The sequence below is a fragment of the Oncorhynchus mykiss genome, chromosome 26, assembly GCF_013265735.2.
Source record: "Oncorhynchus mykiss isolate Arlee chromosome 26, USDA_OmykA_1.1, whole genome shotgun sequence".
Taxonomy (NCBI): Eukaryota; Metazoa; Chordata; class Actinopteri; order Salmoniformes; family Salmonidae; genus Oncorhynchus; species Oncorhynchus mykiss.
In genome coordinates, this window is record NC_048590.1 from 25,497,343 (window position 1) to 25,521,818 (window position 24,476).

Here is a 24,476-nt window from a genome sequence, read left to right on the forward strand (position 1 = left end):
ATGTTTTGCAAATGTATTCAAAATAAAAAACAGAAATACCTTATTTGCTATGAGACTCGAAATTGAGCTCAGGTGCATCGTGTTTCCATTGATCATCCTTGAGATGTTTCTACAATTTGATTGGACTCAACCTGTGGTAAATACAATTGATTGGACATGATTTGGAAAGGCACACACTTGTCTATGTAAGGTCCCACAGCTGGCAGTGCATGTCAGAGCAAAAACCAAGACATGAGGTCGAAGGAATTGTCCTAGAGCTCCGAGACAGGATTGTGTCAATGCACAGATCTGGGGAAGGGTACCAAAACATTTCTGCAGCATTGAAGGTCCCCAAGAAAACAGTGGCCTCCACCATTCTTAAATGGAAGAAGTTTGGTACCATCAAAACTCTAGAGCTGGCCGCCCAACCAAACTGAGCAATCGGGGGAGAAGGGCCTTGGTCAGGGAGGTGACCAAGAACCAGATGGTCACTCTGACAGAGCTCCAGGATCTTCCAGAAGGACAACCATCTCTGCAGCACACCACCAATCAGGCCTTTATGGTACAGTGGCCAAACAGAAGCCACTCCTCAGTAAAAGGCACACAACAGCCCACTTGGAGTTATCCAAAAGGCACCTAAAGAACTCTCAGACCATGAGAAACAAGATTCTCTGGTCTGATGAAACCAAGATTGAACTCTTAGGCCTGAATGCCAAACATCATGTCTGGAGGAAACCTGGCACCATCCCTACGGTGAAGCATGGTGGTGGCAGCAGCATGCTGTAGGGATGTTTTTCAGTGGCAGGGACTGGGAGACTAGTCAGGATAGAGGAAAAGATGAACAGAGCAAAGTGCAGAGAGATCCTTGATGAAAACTTGCTCCAGAGCGCTCAGGACCTTAGACTTCTTCCATTTTAGAATGATGGAGGCCACCATGTTCTTGGGGACCTTCAATGCTGCAGACATTTTTTTGGTACCCATCTGTGCCTCAAAACAATCCTGTCTCAGAGCTCCAAGACAATACCTTCGACCTCATGGCTTGGTTTTTGCTCTGACATGCACTGTCAAATGTGGGACCTTTACAAATAATTTCCAATTAATGGATTTGTAGAAATCAAGTTGTAGAAACATCTCAAGGATGATCAGTGGAAACAGGATGCACCTGAGCTCAATTTCGAGTCTCATAGCATAGGGTCTGAATACTTATGTAAATAAGGTATTTCTGTTTTTTTTATACTTTTCAAAAGTGTCTAATAACCGGTTTTCGCTTTGGTATTGTGTGTAGATCAATGAGGAACATTTGAGAATGAGGCTGTAACGTAACAAAATGTAGAAAAAGGGAATGGTTCTGAATACTTACCGAATGCACTGTTGCATCTGGAGAATTGTGTAACATACAACCAGGTCTCATGTCCTGCTCATCCTCATGTAATAGATTATTTACTAACACAGACAATCTATTTGTGAAATAGTCATAGAACAGTCAATGAACTACAATCACAGCAGTGAACCAGTGAATTTGGATTCATCATCGGCCTGTTGAGTGAGTTTTAAACCACTAACTCTCCTTAAGGGACTGAGGAGTCCCAACGGCTCCATTCCTGAAAATCCAACCGGAACCCCACTTCCGCCTCATCCCTCTCGTCATGGGCGGAGGCGTAAATCCACTCCTCCAGGGGGCAGCTAAATATGGAGAGACCTGCCAGAGAAGCGTCTGTCCAGATGTTAGCCAGCACTGCACCTGCTCGCAGTACAAGCCAGCTGGGAGAGAGTGCTCAGGATCAGGAACACGTCCACAATGTCTTCTAGAGAACTTCAGTTTAGGGCTTTCCCGCCTTCCTGCTGTGGGACAGGTCTCTCCAGGACCAGGAGTGCCTTCGAGTCTCGCCAAGCAGACGCCAGTGGCTCTGTGTTGGGTTTCTCGCCCAGTTCCTTACTCATTGTTGGAAGTGAAACATCCTTGCCAAGCCCAGTTTTTGGCTCGGGCCTTATGAACTATTCTGCTGGAGTGGTGTCTGCTTACCTTTCATGAGAAAAGAGAGACTATTTTTAACAAGAGGAGAGGTTCATAACAAGCCAAACCTATTTCAAGTGGCTTAGGTTAGGTTCAGGTTTGTTCCCTATATCTTGTGACCTATTATCTGCAAATAAATGAGGTCTTTTGCAACCTACAATAGAGACTTACTGGCGCCTGAATATACTCTCATCCCTTTTAGATGTAGGTGGCATCTAAAGGGCTATTATTGTCAGATTGAAAAAAAAAAACACTCGTCAGAAGCCACATAATTCACAATTTGTAAATTCTCTTAATCTCAAATATGCAGCCGTCATATCTACTGTAAAATAATCACACCAATCATCTGGCTAGTTCAAGTACTCTTGATTTATAAACAAAACCAAACATTAGTATCAATGCAAAACATGGTACAAAAGACACAGTAACATATAGCTTCTGAAATGACTGCTCTTCTTTTGCTTTGTTCTCTCAAACTGGAAGGTGCAGACAACAGATGAAACAAACACCGTCTGACTGATTGATTTAAAAGTCCTTACGACAGAGCCTTTCTGGATATTCTGAGAAAGAGTCGACTCCTCTTCATCTAAAGACACAATGGCTCAGTCAGTCTCATCAAAGATAGGAAACAAGGTTACTATATTGGCACATAAGACATGGTCTTATTACAGTCTCAGTTAGAAAAGCATACACACGTTATATATATATATAAAAAAAAAATGGAATATCACATGAGTATTTACATAAAACATTAAGCCACCACACTTTAACAATGAGTTACTCTTTTAATAAAAAAAAATAATTTACATCACAAAAACAAACAAACTGTTATCCATGAGTCAAAACATTCATAGTGTATGTTTAAAAATAGAGGACATCACTTAAATATAAAATGTCAGGAAAATGTTTTGAACTTTAGTGTTTTTTCTCTCTTCCAATTTGTCTTGATAAGGAAAATGTCCTTTTATACATCGTTATAAAGTAATGCCTTTTGCCTGGCTGTTCGCTTCAGTAAGAAAATCTATCATTCTATATGGAGTGCATATTATAGAACTAAGTGCAAACAAATTGCCTTGTCATATTGTGCATTTTCAAAACCTCCGTTTTTGGTGGTTTAGACCTTTTGTCAAGCAGCAACACCTTTTCCTCATTGTAAAATATCTAATATAAATTCTCTTGTATGTTTTATATATTTTCGTTTATATATTGAACCCACAGTTTAAAATGGCCAGTGCTATTGCTTTTATCTATTTACAACTGAAATGGCATAAACTATCCTTAGTGCTCAGCCATCCGTTTCAGCCATTTACTTTTCACTATAAGTGTTGATCCCTGTAGTAGTAACAAGGTACAGTACAGAGAGAGCTGACGGCAGAGACCAGGACACATTCATCAACTCCTAAAGCTGTCAGGCAGACTGCCTGAAGTCCTGCAAGGCAGCAGGATGGATGGATGTACGGCATAGCCTCCACTAACAGGCACTTAGATCACTGTGGTCCTCATGTTAAAGCCACTCCCATGGTGACTGAGCTGAATATGTACTGTATATATGTGCCCACGTCTCTGCCCTCAGCCACCTTGCTGCACTTAGTGTTAATGCAGTGACCTGACCACATCCCGACCACGCCCTGGCTGGGGAGTTCAGAGGTCACGCGTCGGAGATGCAGCTCTGGATCTTATCCATCCACTGATGGGCGCTCTGGGCATCCGAGGCGCAGAAGTTGTACACTCGCTTGGTGGTCTTCAGCTGGAATGACAACACCCAACCAATGGTTCAACAGTGACAGGAGAGGTTGATGTGACATACAGAGCCTGATAATGCCATGGCTGGAGTGTATTCTACCACAGAACACAGAAAATATCACAAGATCACAAGCAGACAGAGGAATGGAGAACCAGAGAGACACTCACATCGAAGAAGGCCTTCTCACTGATGTGTTTAGGAGCTCCTATGGTGGGGGTGGCGATCAGAGCTGACTCCACCTCCGCCAGGTCAATGTGGCCCCGGCAGTTAGTGTCCTCCCCCGTGTCGTAGTACCTCAGCTGGGACAACACACACACACACACATATAACACCACTGGCATAGGAGTGGAGACATTGTCTGGAACAGACTGGTAGCAACATGCAACATGCTGTAATACTCACTTGGTGTTTTGTAATGTCTAAAACAAACCAGCGAGGTTTCCATCCTTTTAGCAGTGCTCCTCGTTTGTAAAGAATCCCCTCAAACGATCTGAAAAAAAAACACCATTAAGATGAATTTAAAACATCTGCTTGGTAGAGAGATTCTGTCTATGTGTCAACGCTTTACAGAAGAGTTGGGTGAGGAAACAGGACTAATTGGAAGTCCCGGTCCCTGTTTGCCGTCTCAGTGCTGGGAGTGGAGACCCACCTGTTTTCCTCGTTCTTGGGGGTGAACTGGTTGTAGAGTGTGGCGGCCCGGCGGTTGACCCCGTTAGTGGCAGTGGTGCTGCTGTCCTCCCCCAAGCCAGTGTCAGGCAGGTGCAGTATGGAACGTCTCTGGAACGCCTGCAGACTGGACGTGGGGATCAGCCCCGAGGTGGACGCAGACTGCTTGCGGAGCTGCAAAACAGACAAGACAGATGGAATAAGAAAAGCCATGAAACATTAGACAAAACATCCTCCCGATGGTCTGTCACAGATTGACGAGTCAAACAATGCTGTCTAGCTGAACTATCCAGTAAACAAGAGTTCAGGGTAAGTGAGGTTTATGGGAAACAGGAGTCGGGGGCAGAGGAGAAAACATGGGAAAGTGTGTTGTGTTTGTCTTACATTTCCCTCCTGTTTGAGGTCCTCCTGGATACTGACTCGGACCCTCTCCAGAGTGGCCTGCCACCTCTCTGGTGCTTGGCTCATCTCCCCCTCCAGCCGCTCTATGTCCTGCAACAACAACAGGGCTCTCATCAGTGTCAGGCACATAGTCAGGCATGGATAACATCATCCCAGCTCAGACTTTTAGAACTCACAGCCAGGAGCTTGGTGATGGCGTCAGGCTGGGCGCGCCCCACACTGCTGTAGCAGGGCCACACGATCCTCCTCTTGCTGGTGGCGATGGTGTCCGTCTCCTCCATGCTCTCCGACCTGACAGCCAGCATCCTCCAGTCATAGGACGGGCCTGTGCACAGGGTCTCCCCCGTGAAGAAGTCCCACTTCCTCAAAGCAGGGATGCTGATAGAGGGCTTGAGCACTGGCTAAATAACATATGAAACAACAAAAAACAACTTATGATAATCTGATATGTTTACACAGATAACACATGAGACAAATATCTATTTTGGCTAGTTTGAAATCAAGTCTGTAGAGTAGAGTTCTTTCCCCAATGATGTGAATCTGTCCAATCTCTCAGTGAGCACACCACTGTCAACAGCCAGTGGGAAAGAATGCTGCCCACCGGACCTAACACTTCCCCGAGCACTTAATCACGTCGGGGCCCGGGGTGTACAAACACGCAGGCTGTTTGCCTCCACCTCCTACTGGTTTATACGCCCCTGAAATAATGGGTACAGCCGCCGCGATCGCTGGCCAGCGGGAAGAGGATTTACGGTTCCCATGAACACAACTAACCCATTGGGATGGACTTTGAAGTTGAAGACCAGACATAGACAGGGTTAAACAGCAACATCAGAAAGTCCCTGTCAGGGAGTTGGAAGAGGCTAAGTGAGACGCTTCCTTTACGACCACAGATATTAAAAGATCCCGAACAACACTGATAAGAAACTGCTAACAGAGTTCAGCTGGGCTCTCCTGGGCCTGTGACTCACGGTCTTCATCGACATCAACAGTCTGCTACAGAACATTCAGCAGGACTGGGAGAGGAACACTGGAAGGTCATCGCAATAAGGCATCATCTGGTGCAAGAGAGTGGCAGACTGGCCATCCATCATTGTGGATGTCATCTGGGAGAGATCTGAAGTTTTAGCAGCTGGACTGGCTGCTCTGGAAAGTGTGAAGATCCCTGTGTATCTCTACTGAGGACGTCCAGAACAGGAGAACATGGGTGTGCGTAAGTGTGAGTCAGTGGGTGAACTAGAGAAAAGGCCATTGGGGATCTGGCTGACATACACAAACAGAATGAAGTACCAACACTACGTATCAGAGATGGCAGCAAACTTGCTTGGGGAGTTGCAACATACAAGACACACAAACAAGCAGTCACCTCAGCCTCTGTGGGACTGTACAGGTAGTTGAAGAACAGTGGACTCCTCCGGTGCATCCTGCTGATACACTCCCAGATACAGACCCCCCTCCTGGTCTGCTTGTCTCCCGGCTTGTCCTCGAACAATGTGCCTTTTGAAGAGTGAGACAAAGACAAGGTTGTTCAACAGGCCGAGACACACTACCACTATCAGCTGACAAATCCCTGATCTAAGATAAGAGATAGGATCTAGGTAATTTAGAAGTGCTTCACAGCAACATGTCAGTATCCTGAAATACCTGACCCATTACACTATCATTACACACTATCACTTCACAGACAGAACAGTAGTTTCAACACTCTGCCTGTTGAATCCCGCAACTCTGCCAAAGACTTTAAATACAGATACAGATCTTAATGGCATTACTGTTAAATCATCCCTTTACACTGTATTTGTACTATACCGACCATGCTCCAGGCGTTCGTAGTCGGAGTCCAGGAGGAAGTTCTTGAAGCGGTTGGAGATGTAGTGGTATGCCAGGAACTTCAGATAGTGCTGATTAAACTCAAACTCCAAGGGGCACTGGTCCTGGATCTGCAATGAGGAGAGATGGCGAGAGAGAGGTGGCGCGAGAGAGAGAGAGAGAGAGAAAGGTGACACATTGTGATGGCTGGAGCATGTTCCTGTGTTATGACTACAGATGGGTCCGTTATGACTACATACACTCCCCATTACTGGCAGAATTAAATGGAGACCAGGGAGCAAAGGCCAGTGACTGACATCATCACTCTCAGACAAAAGCAGGGCCGAGCTAGAAGGCAGCGGTCCAGCAATGTGCAGCAGTGGCCAAGCGAGAGGACCTTGCCGCTCTTTTGCATGTTTTGGGCCACCTGGGCGTACTGGCGAAAACAACAGCTGTGTCTGAGATGAGGAACTTCTATTTTCAGAAACTCATCAAACTCCCTCTCCCCCTGTTTATCGCACTTCGGCCCTAGAGAACCTCTGTCAGGCCTCCTTGGCAGACGCCCCTCCAGTTACAAAAGACAAACTCAGAAACTATGTGTTGATGTAAGTGTATGGGAGTTGGCCTGCCGGACCCTGGGGGAGACAGAAAACACAACGTTCTCTAAAGTTAGCATTTGAGCATGTAAAACCCAATCCACTTCAGCTGCACCCTCCTCCCCTCCTCCTCACCCCGCCTTCCGAGGTGAGAGACTTTTAATCCCCACAACAGCAATTTTCCCACTCGGTGCTCTTAACACTGAGGAAATGCATAGGGGATGGTGAAAAACACTAGCACGGAAAAGCACAGCACTGACCGTGGGGTTCACAGACCATCTGGGCAACAGCCCTGCAGCTGAAACTCCCCAGCGTACAACTCTGTCTAAATTACTTATCCGATGTAGGGATTGCAGAGTACAAAAAATCAACCGAGTCCATAGATAATGACAGCTGAGTCTCTCTCCTCCTCCGCCTCCTCTTCTCTTCTCTGAAGGAATGTGATGAGCTCACGGAGGAGGTATGGTGGGAGGGAGGAAAGGGGTTGAAGAGGGGTGTGGACGGGGGGTAATGAAAGGGGTGTGGGACTCGGAGGTGGGTGTGCAAGGCTTGCCTGGTGCACGCAGTCCAGGAACTGTAGAAAGATGGGCGTGAAACCACTGCCCTGGCTGCTGGGGGTCAGGTTGGAGCGCTGGCTGAACTTGTGGCCGAAGGACAGCCACTCCTTCTCCAGCAGCACCTGGAAGCCCTCCAGAGTCCGGTAGAACGGGTCACTCAGCAGCTGGACCAGGGACACCACCTGGAGGGAGAGAGAAAGGGAGAGGGAGAAAGAGAGAGAGAGAGAGAAAGAGAGAGAGACACGGGGGGAGTTAGAGGGTGGGAATGAAATAAAACTCTTGAAGTCTTTTAAAACTCAGAAGACTGACTAAGCTGCCAACTGTCAACGGCGTGACAAGGACTTAGGATTTCTGTGACAGAGGGGTAGGTGACGAGGAGAGGTCTCCATTGACCCCGTTTTCCAAACCAGTAACCTCTGTTCTCCCTGGTCTGTGGTTACACTACCTTTCCTGTCTGTGGTTTGAATCCTCTCCCTCTATATGCAGTGGGACGGTTATGGCTGATATCTGTAAGAGCGTGTCGTCTGACTGCACACATGTTGCCGGCACTTGGCCTGGATCCCTCTCTGTGTCAGCTAACCGATGAACCCTGATGCATGTGGAATGAATGAGGGAAACAGATTGCACTCCCTCTCTAGAGCACCACTGTACCCTCCAAAAAAACAGAGCAGGCTTTGCAGGCTTTCTGGAGTTGGTGAAAAGTCCTCTTCATCACAGCCCAGCAGTCCTCCCCAGTACAGACCTAAGCTCCTAAATGACCATAGCACCATCACTGAAGAGGGGGCTATTAGAAAGGAAAGAGGGGAGAGCGAGAAACACAGGGATCTGCTTCTCCTCTGCTGGGTGTCTATGAGTTGGTCAGGAGATGAAGAGCCAAGGCATATGGAGCCCATTTCCTGGAGCAAGGCTGATCAGGCCCCACCGTGATGAGCAAGATGTTCTGGGCCTGACACGTGCCAGGCACAGGAAGCGAGGCTACACTGGTGCTTTTACACGACAGCCATGGGCTTTACGGGCCCAGTAAACACATTGGGAGGCCACGCGCACAATGCCATCCCCAATAACACACGCTCACTTAACAGGTCGGCATGGAAAATGTGAGCTCACAGTGCAAAAATGTGACAAAACGCTGAGTGAACATTTCAGCATGGTGTACTAACCAGGTTGTCTGGTAGTGTAGTGCCAGAACAACTTTGGAAATAAGTCGTTGAAACTAAAGGCGTAGCTGTGTATTAGACCTGACGACGTGATGACCTATTTCCTTACCTGTAAGTGTAGACCAGGGTTGTCAAACTCATTTTGCCATGGAGGCTGCATACAGTCTTCAACGAGGTCCCGGAGGGAAAATGTGTTATATTTAGTCAAAATTGGCCTCTATAACCATCGTTTAAAAAAAATTATACGCTCCCCGACTGTCTAACTTTCATTTCATTGATATACTACCGTTCAAAAGTTTGGGGTCAAGTAACATCAAATTGATCAGAAATACAGTGTAGATTTAGTTAATGTTGTAAATGACTATTGCAGCTGGAAAAGGCAGATTTTTTTTAATGGAATATCTACATAGACATACAGAGGCCCATTATCACCAACCATCACTCCTTTGTTTCAATGGCACGTTGTGTTAGCTCATCCAAGTTTATCATTTTAAAAGGCTAATTGATCATTAGAAAACCATTTTGCAATTATGTTAGCACAGCTGAAAACTGTTGTTCTGATTAAAGAAGCAATAAAACTGTCCTTCTTTAGTTGCGTATCTGGAGCATCAGCATTTGTGGGTTCGATTACAGGCTCCAAATGGCTAGAAACAAAGAACTTTCTTCTGAAACTCGTCAGTCTATTCTTGTTCTGAGAAATGAAGGCTATTTCATGTGAGAAATTGCCAAGAAACTGAAGATTTCATACAACGCTGTGCACAACTCTCTTCACAGAACAGTGTAAACTGACTCTAACCAGAATAGAAAGAGGAGTGGGAGGCCCCGGTGCACAACTGAGCAAGAGGACAAGTACACTAGAGTGTCTAGATTGAGAAACAGATGCCTCACAAGTCCTCAACTGGCAGCTTCATTAAATAGTGCCCGCAAAACACCAGTCTCAACGTCAACAGTGAAGAGGCAACTCCATTATGCTGGCCTTCTAGGCAGAGTTGCAAAGAAAAAGTAATATCTCAGACTGGCCAATAAAAATAAAAGTTTAAGATGGGCAAAAGAACAGACACTGGACAGAGGAACTCTGCCTAGAAGGCCAGCATCCCGGGGGTCGCCTACCACGTCTTCCCTGTAACGCACAGTGTTGAGATTGCCTGCAATGACAACAAGCTCAGTCCGATGATGCTGTGACACACCGCCCCAGACCATGACGGAACCTCCACCTCCAAATCGATCCCGCTCCAGAGTACAGGCCTCGGTGTAACACTCATTCCTTCGACAATAAACGCGAATCCGACCATCACCCCTGGTGAGACAGTACCGCGACTAGTCAGTGGAGAGCACTTTTTGCCAGTCCTGTCTGATCCAGCAACGGTGGGTTTGTGCCCATAGGCGACATTGTTGCCGGTGATGTCTGGCGAGGACCTGCCTTACAACAGGCCTACAAGCCCTCAGTCCAGCCTCTCTCAGCCTATTGTGGACAGTCTGAGCACTGATGGAGGGATTGTGCATTCCTGGTGTAACTCGAGCAGTTGTTGTTGCCATCCTGTACCTGTCCCGCAGGTGTGATGTTTAGATGTACCGATCCTGTGCAGGTGTTACACGTGGTCTGCCACTGCGAGGACGATCAGCTGTCCGTCATGTCTCCCTGTATCGCTGTCTTAGGCGTCTCACAGTACGGACATTGCAATTTATTACCCTGGCCACATCTGCAGTCCTCATGCCTCCTTGCAGCATGCTTAAGGCACGTTCACGCAGATGAGCAGGGACCCTGAGCATCTTTCTTTTGGTATTTTTAGAAAGTCAGTAGAAAGGCCTCTTTAGTGTCCTAAGTTTTCATAACTGTGACCGTAATTGCCTACAGTCTGTAAGATGTTAGTGTTTTAACAACCGTTCCACAGGTGCATGTTCATTAATTGTTTATGGTTCTTTGAACAAGCATGGGAAACAGTGTTTAAACCCTTTACAATAAAGAGCTGTGAAGTTATTTGGATTTTACGAGTTATCTTTGAAAGACAGGGTCCTGAAAAGGGGATTTTTTTTTTGCGGAGTTATATATACAGTATATCACAAAAGTGAGTACACCCCTCACATTTTTGTAAATATTTGAGTATATCTTTTCATGTGACAACACTGAAGAAATTACACTTTGCTACACTGTAAAGTAGTGAGTGTACAGCTTGTATAACAGTGTAAATTTGCTGTCCCCTCAAAAATAACTCAACACACAGCCATTAATGTCTAAACCACTGGCAACAAAAGTGAGTACACCCCTAAGTGAAAATGTCCAAATTGGGCCTAATTAGCCATTTTCCCTCCCCGGTGTCATGTGACTCGTTAGTGTTACAAGGTCTCAAGTGTGAATGGGGAGCAGGTGTGTTAAATTTGGTGTCATCTCTCTCACACTTCCTCATACTGACTGGTCACTGGAAGTTCAACATGGCACCTCATGGCAAAGAACTCTCTGAGGATCTGAAAAAAAGAAGTGTTGCTCTACATAAGATGGCCTGGGCTATAAGAAGATTGCCAAGACCCTGAAACTGAGCTGCAGCACGGTGGCCAAGACCATACAGCGGTTTAACTGGACAGGTTCCACTCAGAACAGGCCTCGCCATGGTCGACCAAAGAGGTTGAGTGCATGTGCTCAGCGCCATATCCAGAGGTTGTCTTTGGGAAATAGACATATGAGTGCTGCCAGCATTGCTGCAGGGGTTGAAGGGGTGGGAGTCAGCCTGTCAGTGCTCAGACCATAAGCCGTACACTGCATCAAATTGATCTGCATGGCTGTCGTCCCGGAAGGAAGCCTCTTCTAAAATGATGCACAAGAAAGCCCGCAAATAGTTTGCTGAAGACAAGCAGACTAAGGACATAGATTACTGGAACCATGTCCTGTGGTCTGATGAGACCAAGATAAACTTATTTGGTTCAGATGGTGTCAAGCGTGTGTGGCGGCAACCAGGTGAGGAGTACAAAGACAAGTGTGTCTTGCCTACAGTCAAGCATGGTGGTGGGAGTGTCATGGTCTGGGGCTGCATGAGTGCTGCCGGCACTGGGGAGCTACAGTTCATTGAGGGAACCATGAATGCCAACGTGTACTGTGACATACTGAAGCAGAGCATGATCCCCTCCCTTCGCAGACTGGGCCGCAGGGCAGTATTCCAACATGATAACGACCCCAAACACACCTCCAAGACGACCACTGCCTTGCTAAAGAAGCTGAGGGTAAAGGTGATGGACTGGCCAAGCATGTCTCCAGACCTAAACCCTATTGAGCATCTGTGGAGCATCCTCAAACAGAAGGTGGAGGAGTGCAAGGTCTCTAACATCCACCAGCTCTGATGTCATCATGGAGGAGTGGAATAGGACTCCGGTGACATCCTGTGAAGCTCTGGTGAACTCCATGCTCAAGAGGGTTAAGGCAGTGGTGGAAAATGATGGTGGCCATACAAAATATTGACACTTTGGGCCCAATTTGGACATTTTTTTAGGGGTGTACTCACTTTTGTTGCCAGCGGTTTAGATATTAATGGCTGTGTGTTGAGTTATTTTGAGGGGACAGCACATTTACACTGTTATACAAGCTGTACACTCACTACTTTAGAGTGTAGCAAAGTGTCATTTCTTCAGTGTTGTCACATGAAAAGATATACTCAAATATTTACAAAAATGTGAGGGGTGTACTCACTTTTGTGATATACTGTATATACACACACAAACACTTTTTAAATCAAACCACCCGTGGGGCAGAATTGGACCTCGGCCCGTATGTTTGACACACCGGGTGTAGACGTTTCACCTGTCAGTTGCAGCCAAGATGTCTCTCTTTTCCTTTTCTTCCCACTCTCTCTTACCCTCCCAGTCCCTCTCCTACCCTCCTACACCCAGTCCCCCTCTCTCTCCTACCCTCCCAGTCCCTCTCCTACCCTCCTACACCCAGTCCCCCTCTCTCTCCTACCCTCCCAGTCCCTCTCCTATCCTCCTACACCCAGTCCCCCTCTCTCTCCTACCCTCCCAGTCCCTCTCCTACCCTCCTACACCCAGTCCCCCTCTCTCTCCTACCCTCCCAGTCCCTCTCCTATCCTCCTACACCCAGTCCCCCTCTCTCTCCTACCCTCCCAGTCCCTCTCCTACCCTCCTACACCCAGTCCCCCTCTCTCTCCTACCCTCCCAGTCCCTCTCCTACCCTCCTACACCCAGTCCCCCTCTCTCTCCTACATCCCCAGTCCCTCTCTTCCACTACTCCTGCTGGGGGAGAGGCAGTGTGTGTGTGTGCTCGTGAGGCTCACCTGTGTGGTGATGTCCCAGCCATCCTCCAGACTCAGCAGGACTGACGAGCCACTGTCCAGCAGCTCCACCAGAATCAGGGCCAACTGCAGGAGCTTGTGAAGCTGCAGGGAACACACACACACACACACACACACACACACACACACACACACACACACACACACACACACACACACACACACACACACACACACACACACACAGTCAGTTCATGCCGTTAAGCTGTTCCTGTGAAGACGGTGTGGAGCCTGAGCAGGGCTTCTCCCAGATAACTGTTCTGTAGTTTAAGACACATTTAATGCAGGGCCATACGCTGCGAGGGTCACTATGATAACAATTTGGTGGTTCTCCCATGTCTGTTTGTATCGTTATCATTTCCCTTGGAAAATAAGCTTATTGGATGAGGAGAGAATATAGGATGAGGTCAGAGTCACACAGAAAGAACATGGAGAGCACGCCGCTAGCTCGTTGTCACAGATCTCTCACTGAGGGTCAGTGAGTTGTTGTGGAAACCGTAGGAGGGTGTGTATGCATGTGTATTGGTGAGTGTGTGTTTGTGTATTTGATGGGAGCTCACCTGAAGGATCCACTCAGAGTCCTCCAGGGCTTTGAGGAAGGAGTCCTGCGTGTCTGAAGACGTAGCGCTCAGAGCACAGGCCCTCAGCAGCTTCTTAAAGGCACCTTTGATCTGGCGCGTGTCAGCAAAGTCCACAGGCACCAGTTCACAGTTCAGAGTAGAGTCCAGTTTGAAGCCCTGACAAAACAGGAGAAATGTCAATGAAAATTAACAGTCCACGGGAGTCAACTATCACAGGTAGACGCAGACATTAAAATAACACTCTGAAAGACCGATTAAAAGACACCTGAAACTGACTGACAGAAATAAACAAATGTTTAAAGCAGAAGACAAAGATAGGGAACATATTAAATACTCGGGACGTACTGTATGAGGTAAAAATAGGGCTTCTGTTATGAAATGAAGTAGAAGTTTCATTTAAGAGAAGACTGTCTCTGTCAATGTGGCCACTGGCCAATCACAGCCACCCGCACAGCTGGCGACTCCACCACGCTCACATTTATTTATAACCTCTTCTAGCCAAGGAAAAGAATATCAATTTCACATTCAACACACACACACATTGCTCCACTCGAACAAGTCACTGAAACGAGAAGAACGTTCCAACAACAGTCCAAATGTAATATTATCAGAGATGTGGGACTGTATTAATAATAAATCATCATTTTGATTATATGGCAATCAAGAGTCCCCTTATCAGTTTGGAAATGTAGTCTGCTGGAACAAAAGAGTGGTTACACATTCTAGACTGGAGTGACCTGATTCCCCATCCTGTAAAAATGTACCAGCCCTCACATAGACAAATACTCCATAACTCTGTGGCACAGTCTAGCCAGACCCCTACTGAGAATTTCACCTGAAGGTCCCAATAACAACAAAGCTTTACGTTGAACACACACACACACACACACACACACACACACACTCTATGGACTCATCATCCCCTAAAAGTTTGGACCCAGCTCTCGTCTTACCCTGAGGTGGGACTTCTCTCCAAAAATGTAGAGGGCAGCCTGCTGTTTGAGGAGCTGGGCATGCAGGCTCTCGCTGCCTGCAGGGGGCGCCAAATCCTTCCCTGCCAGCCTGGCACCAACATCGGTTGCAGAAGGGTGCTGGCTGAAGCGGCTGCTGGAACGCAGGCTGGCCCAGACACCTGCAACAACACAGAGAGAGAGAGAGAGAGAAGTACAGTTAGAGTTGGCACTGCAGGCCTATAGAGGGCTGGAACACACAGGCGCTAACTAGCCTGGTTCAATACTCATGTGCTCCTCTGTCGTTATCTTTGACATGACAGTGTATGACCACAGAGAGGGGTTGGTTAAGCACAAACAGCCGAGACAACCATACTGGGGAAACAGATAACGGAATGATAATGACAGAATGGCACATAGCGACATGAAGACTACACCATATTGACACATTGAAGAATAGAATTCGGACTCAAATCTACGGGCACAGATCTATTAATTCACTAATCCAAGGGGAAGAAACTGAACGATGCTGATTTCTCTTTGACAAACCACTCCCACCAAGATACCTACAATAAAGATCTGTATATGATAGAACCTTTTGTGATAAACCATACTTCCTTTGCTTTGCTTATGCTGTTGTTACTGCCCCTAGGGGCCCTGTCTGAGCCAGGCTGTAGATCAGGAAAAGGACACCACATTTAGCGTTTAAGCAGCTTTGGCATGGAGTACATCGTCCAATTAAACTGCCGGATATCAATTACAACAATTTATAGTGAGCTCTCAACCAATCAAACCATCAACCAATAGACAGGTAACTTACATTCTAAATCCTATCTCGGCTTGAGACGGCTAGACACACATTGAATACACTGCAGAGGTTAAGCCACAGAGGCCTCCTTCCCGAGCTGCCTGTCATGACTGAGCTGGGCCAACAGTACCTCCCTTAGGGCCAAGACTGCTGACTGACCACATCCACAACTGCTGAGACATCACATTCAGTGACAAGTGGACCACAGTCAGATTATTTTCCAGCAGAGAAGAACCACAGCCTTGCCCAAGCGTACCAAAAGAGGAAGCAATGGGTGAAACTAGGAATCTCTACAGAGATACTCCTTATTACTCAAAAGAGAGATGAGCACACAGGATACGTTTTTAACTGTTACAGAGGCATGAGTGTGGGTTACATAGAATCAATGACCAGGAAATAAGAAGATGATGTTAATGAAGAGGGTTGGAGAAAGAGAGGGGGGAGATCTGAAGAGAGTAGACATATCCACTATACCTTGATTTTGGATTCTCCCCTTAGTGGCAGGTTTTTGGTTTTTTATTTTTATTTTTTATTTTACCTTTATTTAACCAGGCAAGTCAGTTAAGAACAAATTCTTATTTTCAATGACGGCCTGGGAACAGTGGGTTAACTGCCTGTTCAGGGGCAGAACGACAGATTTGTACCTTGTCAGCTCGGGGGTTTGAACTCACAACCTTCCGGTTACTAGTCCAACGCTCTAACCACTAGGCTACCCTGCCGCCCCAGGGCAGGGTGAGTGAGTGAATAGCTTATCTCTGTACCCAAGCACTGGCAGGTAATGGATGCGGGGTGAGGGGGGCACAGAAAGATCACAACATCAGATGGACATAACATACCAGCACACACTCAATCCCCCAACCGTAGGGGCAACATAGTGCCACACACAGTCATAAGGTTACCTGGGGGGTTACATCAAGGGACCAGGACATGGGTTGACTATGTTTGTTTATTCCATGTGCAACTCTGTGTTGTTGTTTGTGTCGCACTGCTTTGCTTTATCTTGGCCAGGTCGCAGTTGTAACTGAGCACTTGTTCTCAACTGGCCTACCTGGTTAAATAAAGGTGAAATTAAATTAAAATGAGGAGCTAGGCTCCAGACTTAAGAGACCAACAGGGTTGGATGGTGGAAAGATATGAAAACCAAAGGAAAATATGAATTTGCAATTCAGTCTTGAGATGAACAGGATGGAGGTAACATGCATGACATTGTAGACCATTGAGTTAAACACTTTATAAACTAAACACGCTGAAAATAAACAAGGACATAGCACACGCAGCATAGCACACGCAATCAAAATGTCGTGCCAACCAAGAGCTCCCAATCCAGAGAACTGAAAGAGCTGTCTTTATTTCCTCCTCCCTTACTGCTGATGCGCTCTTAAAAGTGGCAGCACATGGTGAAGGCTCCGTGCAGGGTTCCACCACAATGTTGCTTAAAAACGATGATGAATATCCCACAGAAGCCATGCTACTGGAAATATTTGAAGATTATTAAGAAGACAAATCAAACTCCACTTAATGCTGCTGGCAATGACCCTGAAAGTCACCTTTGGGTATAGCAATCTTGTGTTTAAATATTACAGGAACTGTGGCAACTAACCTAACAATACACTTATGCACTTCAACTTCCAGAGAAGACTTCTCTCAAACCATGATGCAGACAGCTGCATGCCAATAACAGACATCTTATAATTTCCAGAAAATCTAGGACACATCTTCACTGGGCATACCAGACTACTAGGTCACATTTATTTGGTAAGATACAACTAGGCCATGTTCAATAAGAGTTAAGAGATCAACAGATGAATTAGCATGAATCAATAAACAGATCAACCTCCTTGTTAATATTACACTAACGATGGGATGTCGGAGACCACAGCATGTGCTATATTTGAAACGGAAACTGCTCAGTGTATTGAACTGGGCCATGCACAGTCATTTGCCTAACGTGTCATTCCACCCCATACCATTACTGTAAACGGTCAGAAAACTCCTGTGAAATCCACGTGCATTATGTGCTCCTCCTATAGGATGTTGACCATGTTGAAGTGGAAATGTGTCAATCTGTTCATATGAAGTTGTGACCTACTAGCATAGTGCACGAGCGGGGCACATCTGCTACCCTAACGAACATGTAGCACACAGACCATCGCCATGTGTATTAATGGCAAATAAAGCTGAGTCATAGACCAAAAGGGGACCAGTTTATTTCCAGAACTGCGGTTGCAGTGTGATATACTGGACTTTGAGGAAGTGACACGTGGGCACAGCACTCACCTCCTCTGGCAAAGCTGTTGGAGAAGGGCATGTCCAAATGGACGGGAGCCATCTTTGGTATTCTAGATGTCCTCCTTTCACTGCCTGAAGAGGACACACAGGCATGAAACGGGGATAACACCACCATTCAGCTGTAACCAGGACAAACACAGTAACACAGACCCAGAGAGGACAGGGAATGAAAACCATGCCTGGATGACTAACCATCTATATTTGTCAGACACAGCATCTGAGAACATAACTACCCAACAGTGTGTCTCAGATACTTCCCAAAATGGACACAGACCTGGGAGATTAGGCCAGATTGACCGCAAACAGGGATTATTTAAGAGTTAAATGAGGCGAGCGAACAGAGTTGCATTACCTACATTTAGGAAAAATACTGATCGCTGTGTTTCAAATTAGGCCTAAGCCTTGGGCTCACACTCGACAATCGTGTCCCGTTGCTTAAGTTCCAATCAGCGGATCTGAACATAATCAGAAAGTCTGAAGCTATCAAGCCTTGGGAATCCTATTTTCCCCTTTAAGACTATTTGATCCCTGCAGACGTAGATCTTAAAGCTGGGAGATGGATGCCATTGACATTGATTCAGGGTGTGTTTTGATCCAGTTCCCAGAGACTAAAGATCTATTGTGGTTACATGGGAAACAGAATCCCGCTGACTTTGCGTAGGGTATGTGCTGGTCACACAGCTCTCTGGACTTCCACTCGGCGGTGGGGTGAAGTCTGGGGAGATGGATGGAGGGTGACCCCTGGGTGTCCTGTTCCTCTTACATAACCACAACATTGTGCCGCAGTTCCTTCCAAACACAACGGATACAACATAAATAACAGGCAGCGGCCTAGAGGAAACCTCACTAAGATAATCAGCAGAATAAAACTGAAGGAACGAGAACAAACACACAAAAACAATAGTGACAGAGTGGGAAAAATACCACCAGTCTAGAGCAGGACAGAATCCAGAGCGGAGCCCATAGCAGAACAGAGCCCAGAGCAGAACAGAGCAGGGGATACCTGGTGAGAGGCCGATGAGAGAGCGGTTGGACAGAGTGTTGCTGCCGTTCAGTTTGAAGTAGACGGGGATGGAGTTGAGGATGGCCTGTAGATACTTCTCCTGCTCCAGACTACTGGACAACTCTGAAGAGTTGGCAGGGGCTAGAGGGAGAGGACACCAGTCATTAGACATATTCATCCTCAATGGTCCAAATTGTATAACATGACTGTGTAATGCAAGTCCTTTAAATTCCATACGGTGTATGCCTAACGAGAATGGTATCTAAAGGTTTCTACAGGTGTGTGTAAGTAATGTACAGTACCAGTCAAAAGTTTGGACACACCTACTCATTCAAGAGTTTTTCTACACTGTAGAATAATAGTTCTAATTCTAATCCAAGATGGCGTAGTCAGACGTCTTTTGTCTTGTCATACATATTTTTTCCACGCATATATTTTGTATATTTTTCTTAACGTCAACTTCAACATACTCTCCTGCAATCCGCCTCACCCAATGTGGTATAGATCTGCTATTTTCTTTACTTTTGAACCGGAACCCCCAACAGAAGCTAGCCAGCTAACTAGCTAGTAGTCAGCTAGCCACTGCTAGCGGTCATCAGCTACCTTTAGCCCGGACAACTCTCGCCAGTCTGCACAGCGCGACTCAAACCAGAGCAAATCGGACTTATTTTTCTCCATATCTCTGGATTCCTACCGCAAGCTCTGAACCTTTCCACCTGGATCATCGCAGCTGAAGAGGCCCATCGGACAAATTCTTTGGCCACTATACCTATTTTGCCATTTGGCCTGGACCCTTTTACCACGCGGAGACCTGCTGATCCATGACGACTGGTTTGCCGAAGTAACAGCACAAAGGGGCTACAACAGACTTCTTCCGTCGCAACGTCCCTCTAAGGCCCTTCTGCTAGCTTGCTAGCCCCGGCCCGCTAGCTGTCTGAATTGCCGTGTCTCCGGCCCGCCGAGCAACTCACTGGACCCCTATGATCACTCGGCTACGCATGCCTCTCCCTAATGTCAATATGCCTTGTCCATTGCTGTTTTGGTTAGTAATTATTGCCTTATTTCACTGTAGACCCTCTAGCCCAGCTCAATATGCCTTAGTTAACATTTTTGGGATAGGGGGCAGCATTTTCACTTTTGGATGAATAGCAAGGCCAGATTGAACTGCCTCCTACTCTGTCCCAGATGCTAATATATGCATATTATTATTAGTATTGGATAGAAAACAGTCTCGAGTTTCTAAAACTGTTTGAATGATGTCTGTGAGTATAACAGATCTCATATGGCAGGCGAAAACCTGAGAAAAAATCCAACCAGGAAGTGGAAAATCTGAGGTTTGTAGTTTTTCAACTCAGCCCCCATTGAAGATACAGGGTGATATTAGTTTTGTTTCACTTCCCAAGGCTTCCACTAGATGTCAACAGTATTTAGAACCGTTTTTGAGGATTCTACTCTAAAGGAGGGGCTCATAAGGGCTCTTTGAGTGAGTGGTCTGGCAGAGTGCCACAGCCTCGGTCTGGCGCGCTCACGTGAAAGGTAGCTACGTTCCACTTCATTTGTACAGACAAAGGAATTGTCCGATTGGAACATCAAACATATCAAAATATAGTTTTTATTTGAGATTCTCTAAAGTAGCAACCCTTTGCCTTGATTACAGCTTTGCACACTCTTGGCATTCTCTCAACCAGCTTGATGAGGAATGCTTTTCCAACAGTCTTGAAGGAGAGCCCACATATGCTGAGTACTTGTTGGCTGCTTTCCCTTCACTCTGCGGCCCAACTCATCCCAAACCATCTCAACTGGGTTGAGGTCGGGTGATTGAGGAGGCCATGTTGCAGCATTCCATCACTCTCCATCTTGGTCAAATAGCCCTTACACAGCCTGGAGGTGTGTTGGGTCATTGTCCTGTTGAAAAACAAATGGTAGTCCCACTAAGCGCAAACCAGATTGGATGGCGTATCCCTGCAGAATGCTGTGGTAGCCATGCTGGTTAAATGTGCCATGAATTCTAAATAAATCACACACGGTGTTACCAGCAAAGCACCTCCACACCATCACACTTCCTCCTCCATGCTTCACGGTGGGAATCACACATGTGGATATCATCCGGTCACCTACTCTGCGTCTCACAAAGACGCTACGATTGAACCAAAAATCTCAAACAGACTCATCAGACCAAAAGACAGATTTCCACCGGTCTAATGTCCATTGCTCGTGTTTTTTGGCCCAAGCAAGTCTCTTCCTCTTATTGGTGTCCTTTAGTAGTGGTTTCTTTGCAGTAATTTTACCTGATTCATAGTCTCCTCTGAACAGTTGATGTTGAGATGTGTCTGTTACTTGAACTCTGTGAAGCATTTATTTGGGCTGCAATCTGAGGTGCAGTTAACTCTAATGAACTTATCCTCTGCCGCAGAGGTAACTCTGAGTCTTCCTTTTCCTGTGGCGGTCCTCATGAGAGCCAGTTTCATCATAGCACTTGGTTTATGTGACTGCACTTGAAGAAAGTTATTGAAATGTTCCGCATTGACTGACCTCCATGTCTTAAAGTAATGATGGACTGTCGTTTCTCTTTGCTTATTTGAGCTGTTCTTGCCATAATATGGGCTTGGTCTTTTACTAAATAGGGCTATAATCTGTATACCACCCCTACCTTGTCACAATACGACTGATTGGCTCAAACACAATAAGAAGGAAAGAAATTCCACAAGTTAATGTTTAACAAGGATCACCTGTTTATTGAAATGCATTCCAGGTGACTACCTCATGAAGCTGGTTGAGAGAATGCCAAGAGTGTGCAAAGCTGTCAAAGGGAAAGGGTGGCTACTTTGAAGAATCTCAAATATATTTAGATTTGTTTAACACTTTTTTGGTTACGACATGATTCCATATGTGTTATTTAACAGTCTTGATGCCTTCACTATTATTCTACAATGTAGAAAATAGTAAAGAAGAAAGAAAAACCCTGAAATGAGTATGTGTCCAAACTTTTGACTGGTAATGTGTGTCATGTACCTGTTGAAGATTGGTTCTGGGACTTAAAGAGTCCCACCACACTCTTGCCGTGGAAGCCTCCGGATCGCAGCAGCACAGCTTTGGTGCGGGGGTGTTTCCAACACACCACTGGCAGGCGGTTGTGTCTGTAACAACGGGCCACCTTCTGCAGGCTGCTGTCCTGCACCGACTGGGGAACCACCAGGAGCCCTGGGTAACTGTGGGTTACACACACCATCAGCCCATTCAGCATGGAGACCACTACTGGGACACCTATGATGGCAGTTTAATCTGATACAACCAATACATGAACATTGAATACACCTCTGAGCAATACACACACATTGCTCATGGCGCCAACTTCTTATCTGATACGACAAAGTGCGTTGTGTGTACCTGCGACAGAGGGAGTAGAGTCTGTTGACTGCAGTGACTCTGAACTGCTCTCCTGTCTTAGAGCGGGAGGAGCTGGCTGTGATGGTGCCCAGGCCCAGCCGCTGGTAGTCACGGAAACACGCCCGCTCCACCAGCTGCTCCATGGTGGACTTCTCTGACGCCCTCAACGTGCTGATGGGGGGTGGCTCACCCTCATCTGACACTGCAACACACAAGCAGGTCAGGAAACTCTAGCTCGTCAAAACTCCCCTCCTCTTCTTCCTTGTAGGAGTTTAACATCAGTCTGCTCCTACCTGAGATGTCATCATCCTCGTGCCAGGTCATCCGACTCCCTCTGTCGTTCTTCTTCAGCGTGGTCTGACTCTGACGGCCCATGGTGATCATCCCAGCTCTCTTGGCTCCTTTCACAATGGTCTTGGACAGCGTCCTGTGAGGAGGAGGATCGTAACATCATTTATCATGTCTGATTCCAGCGTCAGATTAGGACGATTTCTAAACAGGCAGTGTCTGTTGTGGGAGGTATTACAGGAACCTTTCAAACACATAATGGGATTTGCCATCCAAAACAACTTTAACAGAACATTGACGAGTTGACTATAGCGCGTCACTGTGCACCACTCAGACAGAGGTGGGACTGACCTGAAACCTGTGTTCCTCTCCTTCTGTTTGGGAAGGATGAGTTGGGGAGTGGTCTGGCCTGCGGCGAAGGCAAATGTGCTGAAGATGGACTGAGGGTAGCGGATCCTCTGGACGTGTTTCCTGAAGACCTCCACCATCTCTGAGCTCACCTCCTCGTCAAACGCCACCTTGATCAACTGGAGGGGACACAGGACCGCATCAGGGAACCTGTGAGCTCATTGCCTCCAGATTAAACATATGGCTTTCCATGGAATGGCTGGAAAATATAAATGCATTCATAAATCAAAATGTCTCGGCAGATATGCACATCTGTGAAGCCCCAAAAACTCGGCATATTTCTATTCACATGTTGTTGTTTTTTTCCTCGCAGGGAAGCAAATACTAATAATTGCAAATCGGAAACAGAATGTACGGAATGTTCACATATTTCGCACGGACTGTCTTTCCAGAGTGAGGTCCGCTTCTCACTGACCGCCCTGACCCATCCGTCCCTCCTCTCCCCATCCATCCCTCCCCCAACATCCCACCAGTTCCTGCCCGAGGAGAGGAGACCTAGCCCCCCCCCCCCCCCCCCCCCCCCTGCTCTCCTGTGGATCCCCAGCAGCCTGCAGCTCTCAATAAAGGCCTGATAATGCACCCCAGACTTAGACACAGCCCTCTGGCCAGGCTTAGCAACACACTCACACACTCTTGCTCGCTAACACACACACTCACACACCCACAGGCCCAGCTAGGCCAAGTGACCCCCTCGCCACACAAAGGCCTGTTTTATTGTCCGTGTTACTAAAAAGATAGGAATGAACCATAGCAATTTTACAGCACTACATGAATTGTGAAAGACCAAAAACATGTGCACGGTTGCCTTTTTTTCTTCTTCAAATCAAACTCAACATAGGTTACTCGTATAACTTCCAAGAAATGTAGTGATATCAGGCTGGATATAGGGCAGAGTCTGTAGCCTATGCATTCCTTTAATCTCTCCAAATGTCACAACTGATCAGTAATTCTGGCTTCTCTGTGAATCTGTTGTACATGTTCTGCAATCTTACACATGGCTTGGGGCAAAAGGAGGGAACACTCACATACTTGGAAAAACTACGTTAAAATCTAAGAAATAGGACTTTGTGTACTTAATGAGAGACATGGGAACAGTAAACATGTCGTCGCCCATGAATGACACATGGGCGACACATTTCAGTTAATTACTACAGCTCCCGCCTTAGGCAATCAGTGTAATTTTGTAAATGGTGGATCTCTATGGCAAGACACATCATTCACCCAAGTTACGTCAAAATCGGCCCAGTGCGGTCTGAGATAGACTAATGAACGAATGAGCGGAGACAGATCCACGAACGGAGACAGATCCCTCCACTATGAAATCAATAATGAAAAAACCCATAGCATCATAATCACCTCTTCAATAATGTACCTTCATCGTCATCATCATCATCAGGAGTAGGTGTGTGTGTTACCTGGAAGGATGCCGAGCGGAGCTGCAGTCCCTCCTGCATGTTCTGCTGCAGTTGGTTCTGGACGCTGATCTTCTTCTCCTTGGTCAAGGTGGACACTGGGAAGCTCCTGATCACAGCCTGCTCCCCCA

At 46.5% G+C, this 24,476-nt stretch overlaps 1 protein-coding gene across 4 annotated transcripts in view; it reads right to left on the bottom strand.

The window, feature by feature from the left end:
• Nucleotides 1-2,343: 2,343 nt before the first annotated feature.
• The window catches only part of LOC110506476 (myotubularin-related protein 13), a 145,939-nt gene continuing 123,806 nt past the window's right edge, over nt 2,344-24,476 (bottom strand). The window contains exons 23-43 of one of the 4 annotated variants that reach the window (XM_036963281.1): nt 24,349-24,476; nt 22,877-23,052; nt 22,531-22,664; nt 22,238-22,439; nt 21,863-22,059; nt 18,851-18,991; nt 17,836-17,919; nt 16,293-16,326; nt 16,033-16,073; nt 14,754-14,932; nt 13,780-13,956; nt 13,202-13,303; nt 7,764-7,949; nt 6,619-6,745; nt 6,172-6,302; nt 4,982-5,206; nt 4,788-4,895; nt 4,387-4,577; nt 4,140-4,227; nt 3,905-4,036; nt 2,344-3,740 (exon numbers count right to left, since the gene is read on the bottom strand). In XM_036963281.1, coding sequence (XP_036819176.1) covers nt 3,642-3,740; nt 3,905-4,036; nt 4,140-4,227; nt 4,387-4,577; nt 4,788-4,895; nt 4,982-5,206; nt 6,172-6,302; nt 6,619-6,745; nt 7,764-7,949; nt 13,202-13,303; nt 13,780-13,956; nt 14,754-14,932; nt 16,033-16,073; nt 16,293-16,326; nt 17,836-17,919; nt 18,851-18,991; nt 21,863-22,059; nt 22,238-22,439; nt 22,531-22,664; nt 22,877-23,052; nt 24,349-24,476 — 2,882 coding nt within the window. In that variant the 3' untranslated portion in view covers nt 2,344-3,641. The remainder of the gene's footprint in view (nt 3,741-3,904; nt 4,037-4,139; nt 4,228-4,386; nt 4,578-4,787; nt 4,896-4,981; nt 5,207-6,171; nt 6,303-6,618; nt 6,746-7,763; nt 7,950-13,201; nt 13,304-13,779; nt 13,957-14,753; nt 14,933-16,032; nt 16,074-16,292; nt 16,327-17,835; nt 17,920-18,850; nt 18,992-21,862; nt 22,060-22,237; nt 22,440-22,530; nt 22,665-22,876; nt 23,053-24,348) is intronic. The other 3 variants (XM_036963283.1, XM_036963282.1, XM_036963284.1) reach the window with 3 other exon arrangements.